At 54.4% G+C, this 25,409-nt stretch overlaps 2 protein-coding genes and 1 long non-coding RNA gene across 6 annotated transcripts in view; 1 reads left to right on the top strand and 2 right to left on the bottom strand.

Annotated features, from left to right (window-relative positions):
- The first annotated feature begins 3,114 nt into the window (after nt 1-3,114).
- Nucleotides 3,115-15,590, top strand: ARID5A (AT-rich interaction domain 5A). Of its 2 annotated transcripts, XM_032652661.1 has the most exons (7): nt 3,115-3,246; nt 10,587-10,702; nt 12,137-12,257; nt 12,616-12,668; nt 13,113-13,210; nt 13,465-13,624; nt 13,987-15,587. In XM_032652661.1, the coding sequence occupies exons 1-7, from the start codon at nt 3,243-3,245 to the stop codon at nt 15,214-15,216; spliced, it is 1,782 nt and encodes a 593-aa protein (XP_032508552.1). In that variant the 5' UTR covers nt 3,115-3,242; the 3' UTR covers nt 15,217-15,587. The 2 variants fall into 2 exon arrangements, with proteins under 2 accessions (XP_032508552.1, XP_032508553.1); XM_032652662.1 differs by lacking the exon at nt 12,137-12,257 and having other exon boundaries at nt 3,231-3,246; nt 13,987-15,590.
- On the bottom strand, nt 8,584-12,113 carry LOC116764244. 3 transcript variants are annotated; one of them, XR_004352819.1, is made up of 4 exons: nt 11,083-12,113; nt 10,099-10,592; nt 9,793-9,911; nt 8,584-9,557 (listed from the first exon to the last, which is right to left on the bottom strand). It is a non-coding gene; the product is annotated as an uncharacterized LOC116764244 (long non-coding RNA). The 3 variants fall into 3 exon arrangements; XR_004352817.1 differs by lacking the exon at nt 9,793-9,911; XR_004352818.1 differs by lacking the exons at nt 9,793-9,911; nt 11,083-12,113 and having other exon boundaries at nt 10,099-10,322; nt 10,494-10,540.
- A 435-nt stretch (nt 15,591-16,025) lies between the features above and the next one.
- Nucleotides 16,026-25,409, bottom strand: part of KANSL3 (KAT8 regulatory NSL complex subunit 3) — a 68,119-nt gene continuing 58,735 nt past the window's right edge. The window contains exons 22-23 of the transcript XR_004352816.1: nt 19,983-21,639; nt 16,026-16,169 (exon numbers count right to left, since the gene is read on the bottom strand). The gene's annotated coding sequence lies outside the window, so the exon portion shown is untranslated. The remainder of the gene's footprint in view (nt 16,170-19,982; nt 21,640-25,409) is intronic.

Below are 25,409 nucleotides of genomic sequence, written 5' to 3' on the forward strand. Positions count from 1 at the left end.
GGGACGCGGGTTCGTGCCCGGGTCCAGAGGATCCCACGTGCTGCGGAGCGGCTGGGCCCGTGAGCCATGGCCGCTGAGCCTGCGCGCCCGGAGCCTGTGCTCCGTAGCGGGAGAGGCCACAGCAGTGAGAGGCCCGCGTACCGCAAAAAAAAAAAAAAAAAAAATTTATTTGAGACATAGACACCAAGACACTGAGGGCCTAGGCTACTTCTCTCAGCCCATCGTGGGCTGGGAGCTGATGGTTGGGAGATGCAGGAGGAGGGTGTCTGTGAGCTCGAGGTGGAGGTGTGTGAGATAGTGGCTTGAGCAATGGATGTATTTATGCTTTTTTTTTTTTTTTCTTTTTTTTTTTTTTGCGGTACGCGGGCCTCTCACTGTTGTGGTCTCTCCCATTGCGGAGCACAAGCTCCGGAAGCGCAGGCTCAGCGGCCATGGCTCACGGGTCCAGCCGCTCCGCGGCATGTGGGATCTTCCCAGGCCGGGGCACGAACGCATGTCCCCTGCATCGGCAGGCGGACTCTCAACCACTGCGCCACCAGGGAAGCCCTGTATTTATGCTTTTAGGGAAGCAAATGGAGATGTTATTCCTCTGCAAGATTTATTGGCTGTTGTAAATTACTTTCTATTGCAAACAGCTGCCGCAGGTGGCAATTAAATTTAGATCATATTGTTCCCAGGTTGGCACAGGCAGGTGTGGACTTGCTGAGGCTTTGCACAGCAGCCACTGCCTGTAAGAGTGTGCTGGGCTGCCCGGATGGCAGAATAACTCTATCCCGTGTGGGATGAGCTGCTGCTTTATCAGGCAGTGAGTCTATCCAATCTGGGAGGGTGGGGTTGGCCTAGATTGGGATGGTGAGGGCAGCGTCCTGGTCTCCATCCTGAACCTTGGGCAAACAATCCTTATAGAATGGACGAGAGAATTCCCTGGTGGTCCAGTGGTTGGGACTCCGAGCTTTCACTGCCAAGGGCACAAGTTCGATCCCTGGTTGGGGAATTAAGGCCCCACGAGCTGTGCAGCATGCCCCCCCCCAAAAAAAAAAGAATGGACAAAGCTACCTGATGGCATTCCACGCAGCATCTACCACCACGGCCTCAGGTCTCCTGGAGCGCGCTTGTGAACTGGGAAGTGGGGTGCACTATTATAGTCACCGTTATAACAGTTGTTCTAGGCAGTTACTATTGTTGATGACGTGTCTGTTACCAAATCTACAAGCACTGGCCTTTACAAACCAACCCATTATGGGGTAGACAAGGGAGCCCACAGTGTTGTCCACTCTGGGCTGAGCCTGGAGAGTTCTTTCATCTCAGAGCCAAAGGGTAAGGGACAGGGTTTCAGGGTCACCAACCTACAATCCTGGTCCATTTGTTTAGGGTGATGGCTGGGCAGTAATTGATGCAAACCTGGTTGGTGGGTGCCTGGGTACAAGGGCTCCTTAACCATCTGTATTTCCAATCTGCGCCTTGCTCCTGGATTCCAGGCCTCAGTGCCAGCTACCACTGGACATCTTGCAGACCCACCATGTCCTCACCAGCACTCAAATCTTCCCCCTTACGCTTTCTCCTCCTCAGGCCATGGTCCCTGATTCAGTTAAACAGCACTGCCAAGAGATGCTGAGGGAAACGGTTGAAGGGGCCTGTACTGGAGCTCTGATGCCTGTGTTTAGCTCAGGCTCCACCACTTACCAGCTGATTTACTTGAGCTGATTAATCCTCCAGAGCCTCAGTTTTTCTGTTTTTTGTTTGTTTTTTGGCCACAAGACTTGTGGGATCTTCGTTCCCCGACCAGGGATGGAACTCATGCCCCCTGCATTGGAAGCGTGGAGTCCTAACCACTGGACCGCCAGGGAATTCCTGAGAGCCTGTTTTATCCTATAAAATTAGGAAATGCATAGAGCTGTTTGTATTGAAACTAATCAACAAAATTGTGGGTGCTTACTCTTGTATTAGGAACAGGGTTTAAGTCCTAGCTAGCCATATGCTGAGACCTTAGGCTCTTTTTTCAAATTGAGGTAAAATATGTATCACAAAAAATTGACCATTTTAACCATTCTTAAGTGTACAGTTCAGGGACATTAAGTACATATTGTTGTGCAACCGTCACCAACATCCATCTCCCAAATGTTTTCATCTTGCAAAACTGAAACTCTGTACAGATTAAGCGCTAACTCCCTATTCCCCCTGCCCCCCAGCCCCTGGCAACCACCATTCTACTATTTGGCTCCATGAATTTGACTCTAAGTGGAATCATACAGTATTTATCATTTGTGTCTGGTCTATTTAAGGTTCATTCATGTTGTAGCACATGTCAGAATTTCCTTCCTTTTTCAGGTTGAGTGATATTCCATTGTATGTACAAACCGCAGTTCACCCATTTATCCATCAGTGGACTCTGGGTTGCTTCCACCTTTTGGCTTGTGAGTGATGCTTCCAGACCTTGAGCTCTCAAACCCAAGCCTCGGTTTCCTCTTCTGTGATGTCAGTATGGCTGAGTTACTTCTCCCTCCAGCAGAAGTCCTGCTGCAGCTGGCTCAGCATCTCCTCGGGCCCCCACTCCACCCAAAGCCTCACCCCTCCAAGCAGGGGTCATGCCCCCTCTTTCGACTGCTCACTTTGTAGCTGTCCTCTCTGTCGTTGAGATATATGTGGACACTGGCCGTCCACATATATCAGGTTTCCTGTCCCAGGCATTTCTGGGACCCCACAGAGCTTTGGCCAAAGACTTGCTACTTTGGGCGGGGTCCTTGTTTAGCTAACACCAACCATCAATACTTATATGCTGGGCTGGGAGAGAGATGGACAATGCCTTACACCGAGTTCAAGTCAAAGTCAGAAGGGCTTTGCTCACCCCACCCAGACCCCCAGTTCCTTGCTGAGGAGCAAGGAGGATTTTTCCAAGGCTCGAGTTTTGCCTCCAGAGGCACAAGGCAGCAGTGACTCCTGGGTGTCCTGCCTCAGTCTCTCCAGGTGAGCAGCATAGTTCCGCGGTCTCGGAGACTGGGGAGGGGAAGAGCACACTACAACTCCCAGAGTTCCCCTGCCTCAGGGGGCGGTCCCTGCCCCTCGCGGAAGAATCGGACCCGCCAACCGGAGCCTAGAGCGGAGCGGGGGCGGGCGGGGCGAGGCGGGGCCGCGGGTAGGCGGCTGGCAAGCTGCGCGGTGGGTCAGTAGCGCAGAGAGCGCGGGGTCGGGAAATAGGATCGTGCGGAGCATCTCGGGCTGGAGCCGCTGGACCTCGCCGGGCCATGGGTAAGCGGCTCTGTGGTCAGGCCCGGGATGGGGTTGGCGGCCCCGTGGGAGGGCGAAGTTGCGGCGCCAGGTCTCCCCCGGCGCTCGTAGCCGTCGGTGCTGCCTTGGGGGGCTAGCGGGGCCGGGGGTGGACTCGAGGGCGAGGACGTGGGGATCTAGCCTGGACCGGGGCGCCCGCTCCCCCCGCCCCGAGCGGGAGGGTGAGGCCCGGTGTCGGCGCGCGCTCTTCGAAAAAAAGACAAAAAGTTTTGGCGGCCAGGGGCTTCCCGGGCGTTTATCTCGAAACTCTTGTCGCCTTTTGACTGAAATTTACCAAGTTCTGTACGGTTCTGTCATCCCACTTCCTGCTGTGGTTTTCAATCTCGAGCTGGTCTCAGCTAATTTGTTGTGACAGCTGTCCGCAGCAGTTCTCTGCCTGCAGCACCCCCGGCCCCCCACCCCCTCTCTACGTCACATCCCGGTGGTTCTCAGAACCCTTCGGCGCCGCCGAGAAAGGGGCACCGGGGTCCGCTGGGCGCGCGGGACGTTTTCCACTGCGGCCGCCGTTTCCTGAAAGTGACTGCGCGGGCTTAGAAGAACTTGCTCAATGCATTTTGAAGAATCAACTGTTCCTCTTTCAGCCGAGGGGCGTGCTGATCCTTCGGCGGTTACCGGCTCCTCGCCCCCTACCCTTTCTCTTTTTCTTTTCCCTTCCCTTTTTTCTTTTCTTCTCTGGTCTCTTCTCTTCTTGTCTCCTGTCCACCCTCCTCTACACACACCACCCCACGCTCCCCACGACAGGGAAGAAGTAGCTTCCCTTTTTGCTCGGCGCATCTTTCTCTTGTCTCTTTTTTCTCTCCTCGGGTCTCCAGGAGGGACGGGATGGCGGCCCCGGGAGTGATGGGGGCGGTGGGGTGGGGGGGAGAAGAGGAGTGGCGTTGCGCGGGCTGCGAGCGTGCGAGAAGTTTGGCTTCGCGCACAGTCCGAGCCTGGGACCACGACACGGCTGCCTCGTCTCGGTTCCTGCGCAGGGTGTTCAGGGGTCGCGGCCAGGCCGGGCTCTCGTCTTCCAGTCCCGCGGACGCTGGGATAGGGGTGGGGGTCGCCGGCTGCCGGACCCCCGAAGTCTCGGGGTGCGGGTACGGCGGCACTTCGCTGGCCAGACCCCGGGTCCCTTTGTTTGCGGGGTCGTCAGCTATCGAGGAGGGGTCCGCGGGGCCGAGGAGAGGATACCAGGTGCTTCTTGTCCCCTCCCGAGCACCAGGGTTGGGGGCTTGGGGTCTCTGCGCCCACAGGCCGTGTTAGGGCAGAGGAGGGATGGGAGATGGCAGCTAGTGGGTTGGGCCACGGGAGTGGAGTTCCAGAGTCCGTACAAGCCCCGGGGACCCGTCTGGGGCCTCGAACTTGGAACGGCAGAGGTAGAAAAGACCTCACGGAATCAGCCCCTTCTTGTATGAGTTAAGAGTCTGGGAAACTGAGTTTTACAGACCAGCCCTGGTCTGGCAGTGAGGACGAATCAGGCCTCTAAGACCCCGCCCCCTCTCCCTTCGCAATGGTTCTGGAAACTGGCCTGGGATGGCCCACCCTCCCTCTGGGACCTTGTGGTACCGACTTGGAGAGCCATCCTTGGCAGAGGGTGTGGGGTGCTCTAGGAGCGGAGCGGAAAAGCTGAGAGGCAAACGAGTGCCCCAGGCAGAGGTCAGGCAGCTGACACAGCTCCGTCCTGGCTGTGCCTCTACTGTTGGCCAGTGTTTTGGACAAGCCGCTGCCAAGCCTGGTTCCCCCATAGGTGGAGTAGGTGCAGGAAATGTAGTCCGTGAGGACACAGGAAACGGTCCATAGATGGAGCCGTTACTGTTACTGTCAAACATCACCCAGACTTGGAGGGGAGGGACAGTGGGGATTCAGCCCCATCCTGGAACAGGGTCTTTTAGGATATCCCAGAGCCGGCTAAAGGGCGGCCGAATTCCAGCAGGGCTTGGGAGTTGGCAGTGTCGTATCTGGTGCCCCCATGCCCCCACTTTTCTACACTCAAGGCTGTCACCTTGGCCCCAGATGTACCTAGGTGCTGACCCCCCTCTTCCCCCAGCTGAGACCCAGAGGCAGGGCTGGGTCGGGAGCTGCACCCTGTGCCCTCTGGGCTTCCATGTCCCGGTCGTCCGTCTGTCCTTAGCGCTGGCTGGAGCGCAGCCCTTGGCAGGTCCCCCTTCCCCAAACCACGCTGGAGCAAGCTCCACACGGAGACTGCCAGGCAGCCGGCTCCTGGGCCACAGAGTGGACTGGCCGCTTCAAAGGCTGTCTTTGTTTCAGCTCCAGTTCAAGCTAAGAGAAACTTAAGCCAACGGCCTTAGGCGAGGAGGTGTGGCCGCGTCTGCTGGTTGTTATTGAGGCTGCTGTTACCATTATTGTGGTAATTGACACGGTGCTCCCAGTGGGTGACTTTTCATGAAAGGAAGTGTCGCTTCCTTTCCATCACACCGAGGGTGAATGAGGCGGGGGAGGGGGCGGGGGGAGGAGAGAGAGAGAGAAAGAGAGAGAGGGGCAGGCCTTGAACTAGGCACAGCTGGGCGGCTCTCAGAAGCACTGTGTGAGGTCAGGTAGCTCGTACTGCACCGGTAAGGCTCAGTGGGGCTTGTGTTTTTGGAGCACCTGCTCTCTGCTGGGCAGGACTCCAGGCGCTGAGACACACCGAGGAGTGAGCAGGACAGGCATACCTCGGATCTCACTGAGGGATGCGCGCACACATGTGCACACAGTCAACTGTGGTTGGTAGGGGGAGCCTCGTTTCTTGCTTTGTTCTGCTTAGAACGTTGGGCCCATGGGGGGTCTAACACACCCACCTTACAGACAGGTACAGAAGCACCTGTGTGGAGTCAGAGCCCCCTCCCCGTCCCTCCTCCTGCCCCAGGCTCATCTGCTCTCAGTTCATCTCAGACTAACAGGAATGCTGTGGCGGGAGACTGCAGATCCCCCAGGGAGGGTGGGCAAATGGGCACCCTCTGAGCACAGAGAAGGAACTTGGGGTCTCCCTGCTCCCATTAAAAAACTCTAGATCTCAAGGTTCAGTGTCTTGGGACAGGCAGACTGCACTGGTTCCAAATCCCAGCTTTGCCACTAGACAGCTGTGTGACTTCAGGCAAGTTATTGATCCTCTCAGAGCCTCAGGTGTTGTATCGTTAAAGGGGGGAAATAATACCCACTGGGTGCTGGGAAGATGTAGGGAGCTAATGTACGGAAGTGCCTACTCCAGGGCCTAGCAGAGACTGGTGTCAGTTGGTGGAGTACATAGTGTGGAAGGAGAGGGAGAGAGGGGCCTGAGAACAGGTGGGCTTCACTTTGGGAATCTCCTCTTTTGCAGCCAGCGACTGAAATTAACCTCTTCACTGCTGTGGTATTAGGATCTAGGGTTAAGCTTGACTTCCACAGAGCCATGGAGCCGAACAGAGACAGATTCCTAACACAGGAGGGGCCTGAGCCATCCCACTGCCCAGCACCTGCCACGCCCCCTCGCTGCCAGTGAGGGGCTGGGTCACAAGGGCCCCCGAGATGAGGAAATGGCCGCGGGCTGTGAGCTTAGTCCTGCTGTCATTGTCAGGGTTCTTCTCACACTGTTGCCTAGCTGCACAAAACTCGGGAAATAAGCTCAACAGGGATGCACAGGGCCTGTGAGCAAGAACTCTGAGCACTGCAGAGGGAGACACATGGTCCCGCAGAGGAAGATGCCCTATCAGAAAGATGTTATTAATCTTTCAAAGTAATTTCTAAATGTAAATGCAATTCAATCAAAACCTCAGTGGTTTTTCTTCTTCTTTTCTTTTCTTCCTCCCCCACCCCACCCCGCCGCTTCCTCCCTCCCTCCCTTCCTTTTTTTCTTCTTTCCTTTCTATGTGACAGAATTATCCTAAACTTCAGAAGGAATTTTCTAAGAGGAGTAATGATGGGGGACTTATGCTCTGAATAGTACGTTGTGTTACAAGGCTACAGAAATTAAAACTGTGCATGGGTCCAGCATTCCACAGTGAATCAAGCAGAAGAGAAAGTCCAAAACCAGCCCCTAAAGTGTTCCTTACAAGCCTGCAGATTGTGGGAAAAGTAGCATTTCAGATTATTGGGGGAGGAGATCACTCAGTCAATATTGGGACCACCCACCCATGGGGAAGTATGGTTAAACCCCTATCTCGTACCTTATAAATTTATCTTTGGCTGTGTTGGGTCTTCATTTCTGCACGCAGGTTTTCTCTAGTTGCAGCGAATGGGGGCTACTCTTCGTTGCGGTGCGTGGGCTTCCCATGGCTGTGGCTTCTCTTGTTGAGGGGCACGGACTCTAGGCACGCGGGCTTCAGTAGTTGTGGCACTAGGGCTCAGTAGTTGTGGCTCACGGGCTTAGTTGCTCTGCGGCATGTGGGATCTTCCCGGACCAGGGCTCGAACCCTTGTCCCCTGCATTGGCAGGCAGATTCTTAACCACTGTGCCACCAGGGAAGCCCCTCATACCTTACAGATTCCAGATAGATTAAAGTAAACATAAATAATAACCATTATTGTCATTATTGTTTCCTGGATGGAAAAGGCGATGTCTGAAGGGCATGCCTTTGGAGAGCAGAGGTTTTTTTTTTGTAACTGAATCCACCTCCATTACAACAGGGCATCTGAAGCTTTGTGCTCAGAGGGGATCTATACACCCATAAGCTCAGGGCAAGACAGGAACTTAGTGGCTCATGGCAGCAGCGGTCACTCAGCGGCAGCTGGGATTCTGGGAGGCAGGAGGACTCACCCGGCACCTACAGCAGGGGGTTTCAAACTTATTTCTTGTAGCAGAACTCTTTTTCCAAATGAGGATTTACCCGGAACCCTGATCTACCAATGATTGGGGAAGAGAAGGATAGGACAGCCAGGGACAGGACAGGCTGGGGAAGGAGGGCAAAGACTCTCCCCGCCCTACCTCATCGGGGCTGCAAGGGTGTGGGCCTAGAAGGCCCTGCCAGGATGAGTGAGCACAACACCAGTCCTGGGTGCGAGAGAATGGAGGCCGCCTGCACTCTGGGACTCAGCCGCACACGGAGATAGAGTGTTTCCCTTTGTGGCTCTATAATCGCTTTCCCGTCCGGAGTTAAACAGCTCAGATTGGTGACCTCCTTTCCAGGTAACCCAAGTGCCTGACTCCAGGAGATTTTCCCAGGAGAGAATGGCCCAGGCAGAGCTCACCAACTCTGGAACTGAGCAGGAGGGACTAGGGCCACTCTGGCCTGGTGGCTCTCAACCTGTCTGCCCTCTCAGCTCCCCTGGGGAGCTTTAAACTCTGATGCCCCTTGCAGGACCTTAAATCAAACTCAGGCGGGGGTGGGGTGGGAGACAGGCATCACGTCTGTTAAATGCTCCCCGCGTGATTCCAGTGGGCCCTGGTCCCGCCACCTTATTTCTCTGAGGCCCGAGGACAGTGACTGACTTGTAGCAAATTTGCGAGAGGGCTTCAGTGAGAAGCCCCATCACAGGAACACGATGGAGAGACTCCTTCGGAGCTGAGCATTTTTGCTTCAGGCAAGAAGGGAGAGAGGATGTGAAAGCAGAGCAGAGAAGGCAGGAAGGGAAAGGAGAAAAACAGGAGGATGCAGGCGTGCCCATGACCTAGAAGGCTTTGGGATTCATGGATAGTTAGCAAAGGACTCCAGCGTCCTTCTCTCCCCATTTCACAGAAGGGGAGACTGAGGCACAGAGTCGCCCAAGGACCTGGCTGGAAAGGCATCAGTCTTTTGGGGGGCAGTCATTAGCACCCACTTATTTCTGGAGATTGACCGTGTCTCCAGTGGTCAGGAGCCAGCCTGCAAGGACGGCCCAGGCCCAACTCATGCTTGACAAGTGTTAGGCTCGGTTTCTCTTCCCGGTTTATTTGGACTCTCCACCAAGGCTTCGCAATGTTGGTGATACAGCAGCCGCAGTGGTGGCGAGGCCAGGCCCCTGGACTGGTGGTCAGACAGACCTTGTTTTGAATCTGGTCCCTCAGGGCGGCAAGCAACTTAACCTCTCTGGCTTCAGTCCCCCCAGCCTCCCTTAAAATGGGATTCCTCTGGGACTCAATGAGAGAACATACATGAAAGGGCCAGGGACCCAGAGCCAAGACCCTGCACAGCGCCCTTGTGAACAGCTACCCAAGGAGACACTGTCCAGCGGCCGGAGGTTCTGCAGCTCGTGCTTCTGGGTACTGCTGACCTTGTGGGTCACTCTGGCGCGGGTTTCTTGTTCTTAAGGAGATTCTTTTTCTGTCTGGGTTGGAGGGGGAATCTTGCACGTTCCCAGCAGTAAGGATTTCTTGAGTTGGAGCGAACCAGGACAGTTCTTGCAGGATTAACCAAAAGGAGAAAGGAAAGAAAAAAAGAAAAGGTCAGAAGACATGGGCTCCCGGTCTCACACCTGCTGCCAGCCAGAGCAGCTCCCAGTGGCTGTGCTTTGGCAGCGGCAGGGGTGCTGTGTCTTTGCAGCCATCAGCTCTCAGGACGCCCTTAGTAAAACCAAGCCCCTGGCTCCTCCCTCCCCTCTGTCAGGTTGTTGTGAGACACTCATTCTCGCTTACCTACCACCTACTTTGTGGGTTGCTGGGCGGCCTCACGAAGCTCTCAGGAGGCCAGACGAGCCGTGGGCATCTCAGTCTGGATGGCCCATCTGGATGGTGTGAGGATGGCTAGAGGATGACTAGAGAGAAGTGCTGTGCTTGGCTGGGGGCTGGGAAGGGCCACCCCGAGGAAGCGACTTGTCAGGTGAGACCTGAAGGGTCACCAGGAACCGTGCAGGTGAGGGGAGCGTGTGGCCTAATTAGGGGCAGTGAGGACTCTGCTGATGCCTCAGGCAAAGGCTGGGTGCTTCACAAATAGGAACTTACCCTCTTCTTGATTATTTCTGGAGGGTTTATGGTCCAAGCAGTCCCCCGTGGTGCTTTGTGGGTCCACAATCATGGAAGCCTCTGCAGCTTTCCCAAACTTTCTGCCTGAATGTGGGGCAGGTTTTGGAGACATGATTTCCCCGAGCACCACGGCCCCAGTGCCGGTCTCCTGTCACTTGACCCCAAGGTGATTTAGGGTTTCCTTCGAAGTTGTGGGCAGAGGGCTGGAATGGAGGAAGGAAAAGTGTCAGGTGTGGTGTGGGCGGGGCCTGGTGGGGCTGAGAGGGGGGAGGAGGGTAGAGTCGGGGGAGCCCTGTGTGTGTTTAGAGGGCTGCCTGCAGCAGCTGGGACTGTGTGCAGAGGACACGCAGCAGAGGACGGCGGCGAGGACTCACCCCCACCTGGCCCTCCTGCCGCCCGCTCCTCCCTGCCAGCATCTCACGTTCTCTCCCTCCTCCCCCCTTCTCTCCCTCTTCCTCGCCTTCCAGCACCTCCTGTCAAAGGCAAAAGGAAACAGTCAGAGGATGGCGACCCCCTAGACCCACCTGTGTCTCCTCAACCCGACACTGAGCAGAACAGGAACCAGAGCCCTGTCCAGCTGGAGGTGAGTTGGACAACCCCCCAGGGGCCCTCTTCCCTGCCCCTCCCTCACCCCCACCCCACCTGTGTGCAGCTTCCCAGGTGAACATGGAGACTCCCTGGAGATGTGTTCCCTATCCCCCATACTGCAGAGAGCCTGGAGAGGGGCCCAGCCCCGCTGTCCTGGGCCCTGCACTGGGCGCTGGGAGCGGGGCAGACAGGAAGGCTTCACCCATCACCCCTGGCTAGGGTTTCAGGCTTGGTTTCTATAGCAGAACCCTTTTATCAAATGAGGATTACCTGGAACCCTGATGTATGAAACAGATAAAAGCACTATTCTACGATGTAAAAGTACATTTACATCCTTCCGTCCATCCACATTGATAACATGGACCTTAGAGTCACCTCGTGAGATCAACGCAGCTGTGTTGACCAGCGTGGTCAGAGTGGTCAGCCTCAACTCCTCAGCGTCGTGCTTTTCAGCCATTTGCTTTGGTGGCACAGGCTGGAGTAGAAATCCTGATTCATGTAGAAGAGTAGCTGCAAGTGGGAACAGGTTTTAACAGATTGCCTGGAGTTCAGAGAAGAGGAATAGAAGAGCACATTCATTTGAAGAGCTGTGGTCAGAGCGCCTTCATTCTGAGGCTCCAGAAAACAGCTGCCTTGGGCTCCAGTGTGTGCCAATTTCGTGCATTAACATATGAGGTGGCTTGTTTATTACCAGAGGTCTTTGATTAGTCAAAATCACGGACATGGTACTTGAATATTTTTGGAGCACGTGTCTCTCTGCACGGTTCTAGGCCCTGGTGTTTTTCGTCCTTCTCGTGTTTGGGGTCTGTCCTGCCAGGACCTCAGCCCCAGCCTAACAGTAGCCCCCTGCCCTGAGCTACCAGCCACGTGAACAGCATCGGCAGAAATTCCCCCCGAGAGCAGAAACCAAAAGACCTGTGCATCTGACAGAAGTGCCAGTTGGAGCCCAGGACAGGGTCTCCCCTCCCTGAGTTAAGCACGTGGATGGGCGGGTCACAGAGGCCTGGTGGCGTGGCGCCACAGAGCCAGAGAGCACCGGGCACTTTTGTTCCTTCAACCTGGACCACAGGGGCTGCTGGGAGCCCTGGGGACACTGCGCCTACCGCCAGGAACTCACAGTGTGGTAGAGGAGCTGAGATGCAGATGTGACAAGTGGAAGAAGTGGTCAGAAACTTAGAGAAGGTGCAGGGCAGCTCCCAGGGCCTCTGTGGACCCTGACCTGGGGTTCTGGGCACTAACAGCTGACACCTGTGCCTTTTTGACCCCAGGAACAAGCAGTGCAGCCCAGAGCTGGGTCTGGGGGTCTGCTCCCTCCTGCGGGGGCCTGGGGGCCACGCATCTCTTTCCTCCCCAGCAGCCCGAGGTTCCGCCCGTCCCCAGCCTCCCAGCACCTGAGGGCTCATGCTGCTGCCTCGTGTTCTTTCCCCAGGACTCCCCCGAGGCAGGCGGGGAGCGGGAGGAGGAGCAGGCCTTCCTGGTCAGCCTCTACAAGTTCATGAAGGAGCGACACACGCCCATCCAGAGGGTGCCCCATCTCGGCTTCAAGCAGAGTGCGTCCCTGGGGTGCAGGCAGGGAGGGGGGGCGCCGGCAGGGGACCCCCACCCAGGCAGGGCATCGGGGAGCACCTCCGTTATGGGTAACCCTGGACGCCGCCAGCCCACGGGGGTTGCACACGGAAAGGGTGCCCCCCTCCAGGCACAGGGCTGGCAGTGGGTGGGGCTGGATTTCCATCCTCACTGGGCCACTGGGCCCCCAGTGCACGGGGCGTGGCCTGCCTAGCCATCCTAGTGGCCCTGTCTGGGTACGTGCTGGTTCTGTGCCTGCCTGACAGGGCCAGGGGGACAGGCTGCTGGCTACCCCTTCCTCCTTCCAAGACTGAGAGTGGCCTTGCCCTCTCTTTTCTCCAGTTAACCTGTGGAAGATCTACAAGGCCGTGGAGAAGCTGGGGGCCTATGAGCTGGTAAGGACAGCACCTCTGAGGCCTCACCCTGCTGCATCTCCTGGCACGTCAAGCTGGGGGAAGAGAGTGAGCCCAAAAGAGCTGCCCTTACCCCTAGACAGGAGGACAGGGCAGCGTCCCACACCCTGCCCCTTCCCCAGTTCCCCTGTGTGCTACGGGGAGAAGGAGGGACCCGCCTCGCCCGCTGCTACTTTGCTGCTCAAAGCAAGATTTCCTCTCTTTCCCATCTGTTCTGTCCTCGTGCTTGGAAAGCTGCTTGGGCCAGCACTCGGGCGGCCCCTGGGCGGGAGACCTGGCTGGCGGCCAGGGGAGCCCCCTCCAACCTCGCCGCCCCACTGCTGGAGAAGCAGCTGCAAAACTGCATCCAAGTGGGGACCCTGAGCTGTGAGGACCCCGCGGCCAGGGGGTGCCCGCCGGCCATGCCTTCACGTGGCGTCCTTGCAGGTGACTGGCCGCCGCCTCTGGAAGAATGTGTATGACGAGCTGGGGGGCAGCCCGGGCAGCACCAGTGCGGCCACGTGCACGCGCCGCCACTACGAGAGGTACGGCCAGGCCCCCAGCTCACAGGCCCTGGGCCTTCACCCCCAGGGTTGGACCAGCAGGGCCCTGAGCGGGGAGGGCAGACTGCAGGCCTCCTGGACGAGATGAGGGAGAGTGCGGGCCCCCGTGGGTTGTCTGTGTGCTTGCCGGGCAGGGATGTTCGCGGTCCGGGGCTGGAGGAGGCCGGGTGGGCCTGGAGCGGTGGGAGCCTGCTGCCAGCCTGGCCTCCTGGTCAACGTGCCTGGTTCCTCCTCAGGTTGGTCCTCCCGTACGTGCGGCACCTGAAGGGAGAGGATGACAAGCCCCTGCCCCCCTCCAAGCCCAGGAAGCAGTACAAGATGGCCAAGGAGCATCGGGGGGATGACGGGGCCACTGAGAGGCCAAAGAAAGCCAAGGAGGAGAAGCGGGTGGACCAGGTGAGCTCTGGCCTCCTCGTGCCCTGCCCCTCACAGCGCCCCGTACCTCTCCTCACCTTGGCCGCAGGGCTCCCTGCCTAGGACACCCAGAACCTCCTCTGAGGGCAGCACTGGTGGGTGCGTGGGTGGGGCCTGAACTCCAGTCTGCACCCCGTTCACCCCGTTCACCAGTTCCTGTGTCCTGACCCCAGGCTGTGTCTATTCAGAGGATGGGACACCTTTTGAAAATTTTGCACAAAGGTGCTGGAAGGGCTAGCAGAGGCTCCTGGGTGCCCCCTTGGGACCTTGCTGTCACCAAGTGCCCAGGTCAGGGTGCATGGCTCACACCCAGCCCTGAGGCCTGGCCTTTTCTCTCTTTCCAGATGATGCCAGGAAAGACCAAAACAGATGCCCCTGACCTGGCAAGGCTTCCTAGCCAGGAGCCCTCCAGGGACGGCATGGAACAGCGAGGCCCAGCCCCTGGGCCCTCTCTGCCCTTCGTGGGTGCCAGCGGCTGCCCTGAGGCCTACAGGCGGCTTCTGTCCAGCTTCTACTGCAAAGGGACACATGGTATCATGTCACCACTGGCCAAAAAGAAGCTTCTGGCCCAGGTGAGCAAGGCGGAGGCCTTGCAGTGCCAGGAGGAGGGCTGTCGCCACGGGGCAGGTGGGGAGCCCCAGGCACCCCCAGCTATTCGGCCCCTGGAGAATCCCTGGAGCCCAGGAGAGCAGGCTGAGAACTCCAGGCACCGGCTGACGCCTCCGGAGGGAACACAGGGCCCTGGTGGCAGCCTCAAGGAGGAGGCTCAGGTGGGCCCTCACCCGTCAGCCCCCATCTTCACTGGCTGCTTCCACGCCTACCCCACCGAGGTGCTGAAGCCTATCAGCCAGCACCCTCGGGACTTCTTCCCCAGTCTTAAAGATGGGGTGTTATCAGGGCCTCCTGGCAAAGAAGAGGGGCTGCCAGCCAAAGAGCCCCAGCGGGTGTGGGGCGGGGATGCGGACCACCCCTCTGCATTCCACAAGGGAGGCTCCAGAAGGGGTGGCCTCTACCCCAAACCCAAAGCCTGCTGGGTGTCCCCCATGGCCAAGCTCCCTGCCGAGAGCCCTGTGCCCCTGACCACCTTCCCAAGCAGCCCAGGCCTGGGCAACAAGCGCAGCCTGGAGGAAGAGGGCTTGGTCCATGGCGGCAAAAAACTGCGGGCAGTGTCTCCCTTTCTTAAGGAGGTGGATGCCAAGGAGTGCGGGACCAAGTCTGTGGGGCCCGACTTGGCCGTCTCCTGCCTGCTGGGCCCGGCCCTGGGGCCCACCCTCCCAGAGGCCTGCAGAGGCACCATGCTGCGCTGCCCACTGAACTTCGCCAGCACCCTGGACCCCTTAAAGGGCCAGGCCACACTCCCCTTCAGCCCCCTGGTCATCCCGGCCTTCCCAGCCCACCTCCTGGCCACTGCAGCACCCTCACCCATGGCCACTGGCCTGATGCACTTCCCCCCCACATCCTTCGACAGTGCCCTGCGTCACAGACTTTGCCCAGCCTCATCTGCGTGGCACGTGCCACCTGCCACAACCTATGCAGTGCCCCACTTCTCCTTCCACCTCAACACCAAGCTGTAGGACTGAGCCCGCAACACTGCACAGGGTCTGACTCAGCCTGGGATGGGTAGGCATTGCCAAAGGGCTCTGGGGTGGAGCCCACTCCTCAGGAGAACTCGGCTGTGCCTGACGCAGGGATGCGCCCTCGGCTTGGGAGCCTGGCCCAAGGAGAGGCAGTGAGAAAAGTGGGTTTATGTCTTGGGGCAGCACCAGCCCAGGGGCTGGGGACCCATGGTTGCAAGGCCTTGGGAGAAGGCGTTCAGGCTGACAGCTCCCAGCCGGGGCCCCAGAACAGAGGCCCGGAGTGGGGTGAGGGGTCGAGGGGACGGTCAGCAGCGTGAGGCATCCAGGCTGCCTACGGAAAAGCCAATAAAACACCTGTGAATCCACGCCGCCCTGAGGTATGTGTGGCATGGACCTTTGCAAGGGCAAGGTGGGGGCACCCTTGTGGGTGGCGCCTCCCACAGGCTGACACAGGGGAGCCAAGGAGAGGGACCTGCCCAGCACCTGCTCGGGCCTGGGATGCCATCACCCCAATGAAGAGTGGACCCAGAGCCAAAGCCAGCCTCCCGCTCATACCTCGGCAGGCTGTGCCCTTCGTCCTGTGCCTTCAATCCGCTTGGCTAGTTGCGCCTCAGGACAGCTGCCTTTTGTCTACCTCATGGTACAGATGGGGGCCTGAGGCGCAGAGAGGGCTGGGGACTTACCCAGGTTCCCCGGCAGGTAAGTGGGGGAGCAGAGCTGTGCACTCAGGCGTGACTCCAATGCTCTGAGCTAAGCCACAGGGCCTGGCTGGTGGGATGCCCTGCAGCACCCCTGGGGGCTGAGGGTGTGAGCAGGAAGCGCTGGTCTGCCCTGGTGGTGGATGCAGACTTGCCAGGCTGCTGCTGAATCTTCCTGGTGAGCCCCCCGCTTCACCCCCAGCTGCCTGCGACACAAGGGTGTGGGGCACAGGAGGTTCCTACTGGGGGCACCTGGAGAGAAAGAGAGGGGTGAAGGCTGCAATCTTGGCCTGGGGCATCTGCCATATTTCAGATGTGGTTGCTCCAGGGGCTCAAACCGTGCAGCCTAACACCCTCCTTCCTACAGGCTCTGCCTGGGGAGCAGTGTGCCCCTGCCTGTCTCAGTGGGAGGGGTGCCCCTGTTCTCGGGAGCCAGGCACAGCTGCCTGCTGAACTTCATACAGGTTTCTGGAAGGGCAGTGCCACTATTGGCCTCAGGGTCCTGACTTACGGCATCAGGTTTATCAGCTGGCGATGGGTATCTGGCAGGTGGTCACCGCTGTTGTGAACACTCAGGCTTTGCGGGACATGTCTGGATTCCCTTCCTCCTCTGGGGAGAAGCCAGGCGCCAGCCCAAGTAGCCCGAGTTCCCGGCTCCCGCAGCACCCACGTGCTCCCATCCCTCTGAGCCTCTGGAGTCTCTGTGGTTGACGAGGAGCAGGGAGAGGACAGAATTCTCTGGCCACCCTCCCTGCAAGTGCCCTGGGTGCTGGGCTACAGACCCCCTGGGTAGGGGCATCTGCTGTGTGTGGGGCCCTGCCTGATACAGGGCATGGTTGCTGGGGTCCCCTTCATCTGCAAAGCCACAGCGGCCTCACCCTGGCACAGAGGTGGGCTGGTGGCCTGGCAGCAAAACTTGAGCTCGGGTGGCTCAGAGCCGTGATGGTGGCGCCCTCTGGAGGCTGCTCTGGGAAATACTCCTCTCCATGTGAGTATCCTCACGCTGAGCTGGTCCCTGGGCGGGGGCGGGGGCGGGGGCGGGGGCGGGGGTGGGGGATGCTGTGGCTCTGCTTGGGCATCAGTGAACACCAGGGCTGAAAGTGGACGTGCTTCCTGGAAAACCTCTGTGCCCTGTGCCCTGCAGCTCCGGCGTGCTAGCTTTCCATGATTTTCCTCACTCCTCTCAATTCCCGGGGATGGCACCATCCCTATTTACAAATGAAGCAGCAGCTCCCAGAGGTCCCATAGCCTCAGGTGCCAGGCTGGGCTGAGTGGAGTGCCTGGCTCGCTGGGAGGGCACCCTGTACATGCTTCCTGGCACTGCCGCCCTAGGCGGACAGATGCACCCCAGGTCATCGTGGTTTTTATACTCTTTCCTTTGTGTCACCTGCCCTGTCCCAACAGTCCCTGACTCTGCCCTGGGGACCCACAGGCCAGCACCTGCCTTTGAGGCACAAACCATGTTTCAGGGTCTTTTTAGGACTCCTTCCGAACCATCTGTGGTGTCTGAGCTGTCGGCGGTGGTGAGTGGAGGCGACTCTGAAAGGGATGTCCCCACAGTCCCAGCCCTTTTCCCAGGGACAGTCTAAGTAGAGGCCGTTTGACAAACACGGTCTATTTCCAGTGGGTGCCAGGTGCTGTTTTAGGTGTTGGATGGACACCCCAGTGGACAGAACCTTCAAGTTTCTGCCCTCGTGGAGCTGACGCCCTATGGGGGAGGCAGTCAATTAAAAAATGAATAAAATACAGAGTGTCGGGAGAAGCGCTGGGGAGAAAAATAGGGCTGGGAGTGGGTTGTGCAGTTTTGTTATGGCAAACGTAACTTAGCATAACCTTTACCATTTTAACCATTTTTAAGTACAATTTTTAAGTACAATTCAGCGGCACTGAGTACATTCACAATGGTGGGCGACCATCACCACTGTCCATTTCTAGGGTGTGGCGTTTTAAACACAATGGCCAGAGAGGTAGAAGGTGGCATCTGAGCAATGGCTGGAGGAGGAGACAGAGGCTTCTGGGAGCTTCTGGGGGCAGAGCAGCAGGGACAGGGAGGATCAAGGCCCCCAGGGCAGGAGCAGGCACGTGTCTGAGGATCTGGAAAGCTACGAGGCTGGAGCAGTGTGAGCCCGGGGAGCAGTGGCAGGGGAGGTGAGGACGGCAGGGAGTGGGGGACCCAGGACACGGGTCCCTGTGGGCTCAGAGGGCCATGGCCACCAGAGGAGGTGAGCTGGGAACGTAAGGGGGCGGCTGAAATCACTTTGGTTATTGCGTGAGTTTGTGGGACTGAGTGGTGTGAGAGAAATCACTGGAGGAGAGGAGGTCGGGACCAGAGAAGTTGAGATGTGGGAGCCTTGAAACCAGCTTTCACTGTAGGGGGCGTGGAACTAAGATCCCGCATGCCTCGCCGCCAAAAAAAAAATATTTAATTAAAAAAAATTTAAAATTAAAACAAAAATCAGCGCAAGTAGGACAGCAGCGGTTTGGGGCGAGGACTGCTGTCTGCAAGGACTGGGGAGGACACGAGGGTCTGTGGGTGACTGCAGCAAGGACACGGTGTGGGTGTCCTATTCTGGTGTGACCTTCAAAGCGGGGAGCCAGGGGGTCTGGAAGCAGGGGGTGGCTCAGGCCACTGTGGGTTGGGTAGCGTAGGAGGGGCTGCAGGGGAGCGGGCTCAGGGTGGGCACAGCCATGGGCTGGCAGTGGGAGGGAGGTACTAGAAGGGCTGGCTGGGAAGTGAGAGATTTCCATTTAGGCTCAAGACCAGAGGCTGCAGATGGTGGCCTGAAGATGTGTTTAGTTGAACCCATGTAATTTTAAAAAATGTTTTTGTAACTAGTTGCCAGCATTTAAAAATCAAGAGATTTCACATAAAAATTTGGGTATTGAGCTTCTCTTTAAAAATCAGAATTTCCAGACACGTGGAGGTCACTGCCTGAAGCTCAGTGGTGGCTGCTGTCCTTTGGTCACGGTATACCTGCCCATCCACTACAGCCCTGCTTGTCGCCAATCCCGAGGGACCCAACCTGGGTTGGCCACCTGGTCTCCCGAGGACAACGGGCGTTCCCACATTCAAGCTGGAGCCCTGCAGCCGCTCAGACGCTAGGCGGCGGCTTTTGCTCTGTTTTAAGATCAGCCAGGCCTGCTTCCTGAGCAAGTAACTCCAAGAATGTCCTGCTGGAAAACTTAACAGGGCTTCCAGACAGGAGGGCAGGGCAGAATTGGGTCACTGCAGAGTCACCTGTGCAGTGTCCCCTGGTTTCCAGGCTGCAGGGGCAGGCGGTGATGGGTGGATGGGACAAGGGCACAGGTACCCCCCTGCCCGGCTCCTCAGGTATCAAAAGCCTTTGCCCCACTCTGGGCCATGCCAAGTGGAGCCACTGCCCAGCTGTGTTTGTGAGGCTGCCCAGGAGGGAAGGGGCCGCTGGAGGGAGAGCAGGAAGGGGCTTCCAGGCGGGGAGGGGCTGCCTCCCCGCCTCCACCCCTTCCACGACCGACCAACGATCCTGACTGTCGGGTTCTTGGCTTGATGTTCCGCATTCCTACCACCTTCCTGGCCTGGTCACCCCTCCCTTGAGGGAGCAGGGGGTGGGGAGGAAAGATCAAGGAGGTGGAAGGCAGATCCCCAGCCCTGAGACCCACTCCCCCACGGTTCAGGAAGGATGCTCAGGCCCTATACTTGCAAACAACAGGAATGAGCTCTCACCCAGGCAGGAAAGAGCTTGCGCGGCTCACAGGACTGCAGGGAGAGCTGACCAACCAGGTTGTGCAGGCACCGACCCTGAGCCCCTCTCCGGGGCACTGCCCTGAGCTGGCTCCCACTGGGAGGTTCTGTCCACTGGGGTGTCCATCCAACAGCCTCTCTTCCCAGCCCTGCATTCAACAACATCACGCTGGTAGCCTGAACTAGGCCAAAGTGAGAGGATTCGCATCCTCCCCAAGCCGGCGCTCCCGCATTTCCCAGCACACCACTGCCATCTGGCTCAGCTCTGCTGCCTTCTCCCCCGGCGGTCTCAGGGTAAGGACAGATTTTTCAGGAGACAGTCTGATCTCAGGTCCTGTGCTTACCTGTGTTACCTCACAGGAAGTGTGTCTGCCAGGTAGACCAAAACCGTAGCTGCCATGCTGATGACACCAGACGAATAGGGTTCACTGGGCCTCCGTTTCCTCACCTGTAATATGGAAGTAAGTAATTTCTACCTCAGGAGTCATGGACACTTAGTGAAGGTGCTTTGTAAACTGAAGTTACGGATGAATGTGAGCCATCAACTCCCCCCCAGCACTTCTGCTTGGCCAGCCTGACCACCCCCTGCTCAGCTCCTTACCTCAGGGCCTTTGAAATTCCTGGTGTACGGACCGCTGCTCTCCAGCCTGGCTTCTGACTCAGAGTCACCCTGACCTTTGGATCCTGTCTGGTCTGGGACAAGAATGGCAAATCTGCTTCATCCCAGGTACCAGCTCTGATTGATGGTGGTTTGTCTGCAGCTCTGGGCTGACTCAGTGTGAAAGTGATATAATCGATTAGTGATGTCTGCCAAGGGCCCAGGAGAGAGAGGATGCTCACCTGCCACAGAGTTGCCATGTGTATGCATGATGACTAGCTGGTGACCACCTGATGATAGGCTGTCTAACTTAAACTTAGGTCCCTGACCTCACTGCCACGTCTCAGCCACAGGTCCTGTGCAGAGCTGTCTGGTTTCCCTCCCACATAAGCAATGGTTGTGGAGGAGCAGTGTTTGGGCTGGGGAGCCAAATCCTAGAAGCTTGGGTTGGACATCACCTGCCCATGAGCTACTGAGTTGAATGCCTGGGTAGTAATCAGGAAGGCAGCTTCTTGGGAGAGATCCAGGTAGGCTGGCCCCAACCGTGCAAAAAAAAAAGTCTTTCCACATGGGCTGTGTGGAGAGAGATTATCTAGGATCAACTCCAAGAGTAGAGTGGAACAATTCTAGCGTCCCTTGTGGAGTAACTGTGGTGCATTTGAGATGGCCTTGGGTACTGGGGAAGTCAGGAGATGATAAATTAAAAGAATCATTCCAACTTTGATCAGCTCACCGCCCTGCATAAACCTGGCCCATGCACTCCACTGCCCTCAAGTTAAACCCCAGATGCCTTAGTGGGAAGGCTCTTTACTGGCCCTGCTTCCTCCCAGTCTCCTGACTCCCTACCCCCATGGCATCCCCACCCCCCAAGGCAACCTCTGTCTGGGCTGAGCCCTGAGGCACCACCTCAGCTCCCCTGCATGCCTGGCCCTCCCTCGGATCTGGAAGCACAGAAAACATTGACCTGAAAAACATTCCCTTCATGGATCCCACTGTTCCTTCCAGCCTCGCTCAGAAGCCTTCTGAGGAAGACTTACTGGCTCAGGTACCCATCCCATGTGCTTCTCCCATCCTGCTGTGCAGGACCTATTACAAGTCTGTACCTTCCCCCCAGACTGTAGGCTCCCTGAGGGCAGTCAGTGTTTCCCGTTCACCACCAATCCCCAATCCTCCCTCCCTCCATAGGACAGGTGTCCTAGGCCCACCCAAATAATTACTATGGTACTTATGCCTAGTAGTCGACATCAGGACCCTTTTCCCCAGCCGCCTCTGAGTGGTTCCCAGAGGGCTCTTACGTGCGCAGGAGCCATCCCCAGGTTTTTCTGGAGAACTGTTCCTCACCCCATCAGCCCAGAATGCTGGTGGCCCTGGAGAGCAGTGACCTTGGCCAACTCCCCACCTGGCTTTGGAGAAAGGATAGAACCAACTCTTGACTACTGCTTCAGAAATATGGGCCAAGCCTCATCCCCTTCCCCCTTAAACACACACACACACACACACACACACACACACACAGTTGAAACTAGGCAGGGAGAGAAACAAGATTTTATTAAAATTTCAGGAAGAACAGAAGGGAGACACAACAAAGACACAAGCCATAACCGCTTCTTGAAGTTGCTACTCAACCCCATCTATGTGGCAGGTGCTGCTCACGGCTGCCGATGTAGCAAAATGGAAATATATATCACATGTCATTACTATTTTTTAAATAACTATTTAGTAGTATTCCTTGAAGATAAACAATAGGAATCAGCTGGGTAATTTAAGAAAAGGATGGAAAGGAGATGGTGGCTCATAAACGTGAAGGACTAGAGTAGAACCAGGCCTTGGAAAGCACAAGTCAGATCTGTGCATGGGATGTAAGCCAATCATAACAATTCTGTTCCCCACTTCTCCAGTCTCCTGGCAGGTGGGAGCCATGACCCAGATCTGGCCATTGAGATCTGTTATGGACTGAATTGTGTCCCCCACTCCCCATTCAAATATTAAAGCCTTAACCCCCAATGTGACTATATTTGGAGATAGGGCCTTTAAGGAGGTAATTAAAGCTAAGTGAGGTCATGAGGATGGGGCTTTAATTCAATATGACTGGTGTCTTTAGAAGAAGAAGAAGAGACACCAGATCTCTCCCTCCCTCTCTCTCTCTGAACAGAGGAAAGACCATGTGAAGATGCAGCAAGAAGACAGCCATCTTCAAGCCAGGAAGAGAGGCTTCATCAGAGGAAAAAAAAAAAAAAAGAAGCAGCAAAAACTGACAGAATTGAAGGGACAAATATTTCTATAGTAATAGAGACTTTAATACCCCACTCACAATAATAGATAGAACAATCGGACAAAAGTAAGGAAATAGAGGATTTAACACAATAAACCAACTAGATCTAACAGACATATATAGAACACTTCACCCAACAACAACCGCATACACATTTTTCTCAAGTGCACATGGGACATTTTCTAGGATAGATCATATGTTAGGCCATAAAGTAAGTCTCAATAGATAGCAAAAGATAGATATCATTAAAAGTATCTTCTCTTACCACAATGGGATGAAGTTAGAAATCAATAACAAAATTAAAACTGGAAAATTCATAAATGGTAGAAATTAAATAATATACTTTTAAATAACAATGGACGAAAAAAGAAATCACAAGGAAAACTAGAAAATACTTAGAGATGAATGAAAATGGAAACACTTAAAAACAAAACTACCACAGGAATTCCCTGGTGGTCCAGTGGTTAGGACACCGCGCTTCCCCTGCAGGGGGCACTACGATCCTGCAAGCCATATAACACACCAAAACAAAACAAAACAAACTACCCTACGATCCAGCAATTACACTCCTGGGCGTTTATCCAAAGGAAACAAAATCACTATCTAGATATATGTACCCCCCCATTCACTGCAGCACTATTTGCAATAGCTAAGACATGGAAACAACCTAAGTGTCCAGTGACAAATGACGATAAAGCAAATGTGGTGTATATACACAGTGGAATATTATTCAGCCATAAAAAAGAACGAAACCCTGCCCTTTGTGACATGAATGGACCCTGAAGGCATTCTGCTAAGTGAAGTAAATCAAACAGAGAAAGACAAATACCATATGATCTCATTTATATGTGGAATCTAAAAAAACCCCAAACAAAGACACAGAGAACAGATTAGTGGTTGCCAGAGGTGAGAGATAGGGGGTGGGCAAAATGGGTGAAGGTGGTCAAAAGGTACAATTTTCAGTCTTCCAGTTATAATTATATCCTGGGGATATAATTTACAGCATGGTGACTATACTTAACAATACTGTATTGTACATTTGGAAATTACTAAGAGAGTAAATCTTAAAAGTTCTCATCACAAGGAAAAAATATTTGTAACTGTGTGTGGTGATGGATATTTTAAATATCATGATAATCATTTCCTGATATATACATATATCAAATCATTATGTTGTACACCTAGAACTAATACAATGTTATATGTCAATTATATCTCAATAAAAAAGGAAAAATAAAACTTTGAAAAAAACCCCAAGAAAATGAAAACATGATATAACAAAATCTATGGGACACAGCAAAGGCAGTGCTAAGAGGGAAATCTATAGTTATAAATGCATTAAAAAAGACAAAATCTTAATTAGGAGCATGGGATTAACAGACACACACTACTATATATAAAATAGATAAGCAAAAAGGATTTATTGTACAGCACAGGGGACTATATTCAATATTTCATAATACCTATAATAGAAAATAATCTGAAAAAAATATATAAATGAATCACTTTGCTGTACACCTGAACTAACACAATACTGTAAATCAACTATACTTCAATTTAACCTCCCCACACACAAAAAACAAAACCCCCTGCAAGATCTTAAATCAACAACTTAAGGAACTAGAAAAAGAAGAACTAAACCCAAAGTTAGCAGAAGGAAATGATGAAGATTAGAGCAGAGATACACAAAACAGAGAATAGAAAAACAAAAGAAAATCAATAAAACCAAAAGATGGTTCTCAAAAAGATTTAAAAAATGACAAATCTCTAGCTAGATGGACCAAGAAAAAAAGAAGACAAATTACTAAAAATCAGAAATGAAAGTGGGGGCATTACAGAAATAAAAAGACTTATAAGAGAGTGTTATAAACAACTTCACACCGAAATATTAGATAATCTGGATGAAATGGGGAAATACCTAGAAACACAAAACCAACACCAAGACTAAATCACGAAGAAATAGAAAATCTGAATAGATCTATAGCTAGTATGGAGATTGAATCAGTAAACTAAAATCTCCCAACAAAGAAAAATCGAAAACATGATGTCTTCACTGGTGAATTCTACCAAACATTTCAAGGAGAACTAATGCCAATCCTTCCCACTTTTTCAAAATACAAGGAGGTGAAGACTTACACAATGAAAATAACAGGACACTGCTGAAAGAAATTAAAGAAGACCTAAGTAAGTGGAAACACATCCCATGTTCAGGGATTGGAAGACGTATTGTTAAAATGTCAATATTACCCAAAGCAATCTACAGATTCAGTGCAATCCTTATCAAAACCCCAATGATGATTTTTGCAGGAATAGTAAAACACATCCTAAAATTCACATGGAATCTCAAGGGACCCTCAATAGCCAAAACAATCTTGAAAAAGAACAAAACTGGAGGGCTCACAGTCCTCATGTCAAAACTTACTACAAAGCTACAACAATCAACACAGTGTGGAACTGGCATAAAGGCAGACATAGAGACCTATGGAATATAATAAACAGCCCAGAGGTAAACCCTCACATATATGGTCAAATGATTTTTGACAAAGGTGCCAAGACTATTCAATAGGGAAAAGATAGTCTTTTCAACAAAATGTGCTGGGAAAACTGAATATCCACACATAAAAGAAGTTAGACCTTACCTAACACCATATAGAAAAGTTAAATTCAAAATGGATCAACAGCTAAATGTAAGAACTAAAACAATAAAACTCTTAGAGAAAACACAGGACAAAAGCTCCACAACACTGGATTCAGCAATGATTTCTTGGTTATTATACCAAAGGCATAAGTAATACAAGAAAAAAATAGAGAAATTGGACTTCATGAAAATTAAAAAAACTAAAAATTTTGCATCAAAAGACATTAACCACAGAGTAAAAAGGCAACCCACAGAATGGGAGA

This window comes from Phocoena sinus, chromosome 13 (genome assembly GCF_008692025.1).
Source record: "Phocoena sinus isolate mPhoSin1 chromosome 13, mPhoSin1.pri, whole genome shotgun sequence".
NCBI lineage: Eukaryota > Metazoa > Chordata > Mammalia > Artiodactyla > Phocoenidae > Phocoena > Phocoena sinus.

Bases quoted from the DNA above. Each gene is read 5' to 3' on its own strand.
- ARID5A (XM_032652661.1), top strand. The intron at 12,258-12,615 runs GTGCGTCCCTGG...TCTTTTCTCCAG, and splicing joins CCATCTCGGCTTCAAGCAGA to TTAACCTGTGGAAGATCTAC. The intron at 13,625-13,986 runs GTGAGCTCTGGC...CTCTCTTTCCAG, and splicing joins AGGAGAAGCGGGTGGACCAG to ATGATGCCAGGAAAGACCAA.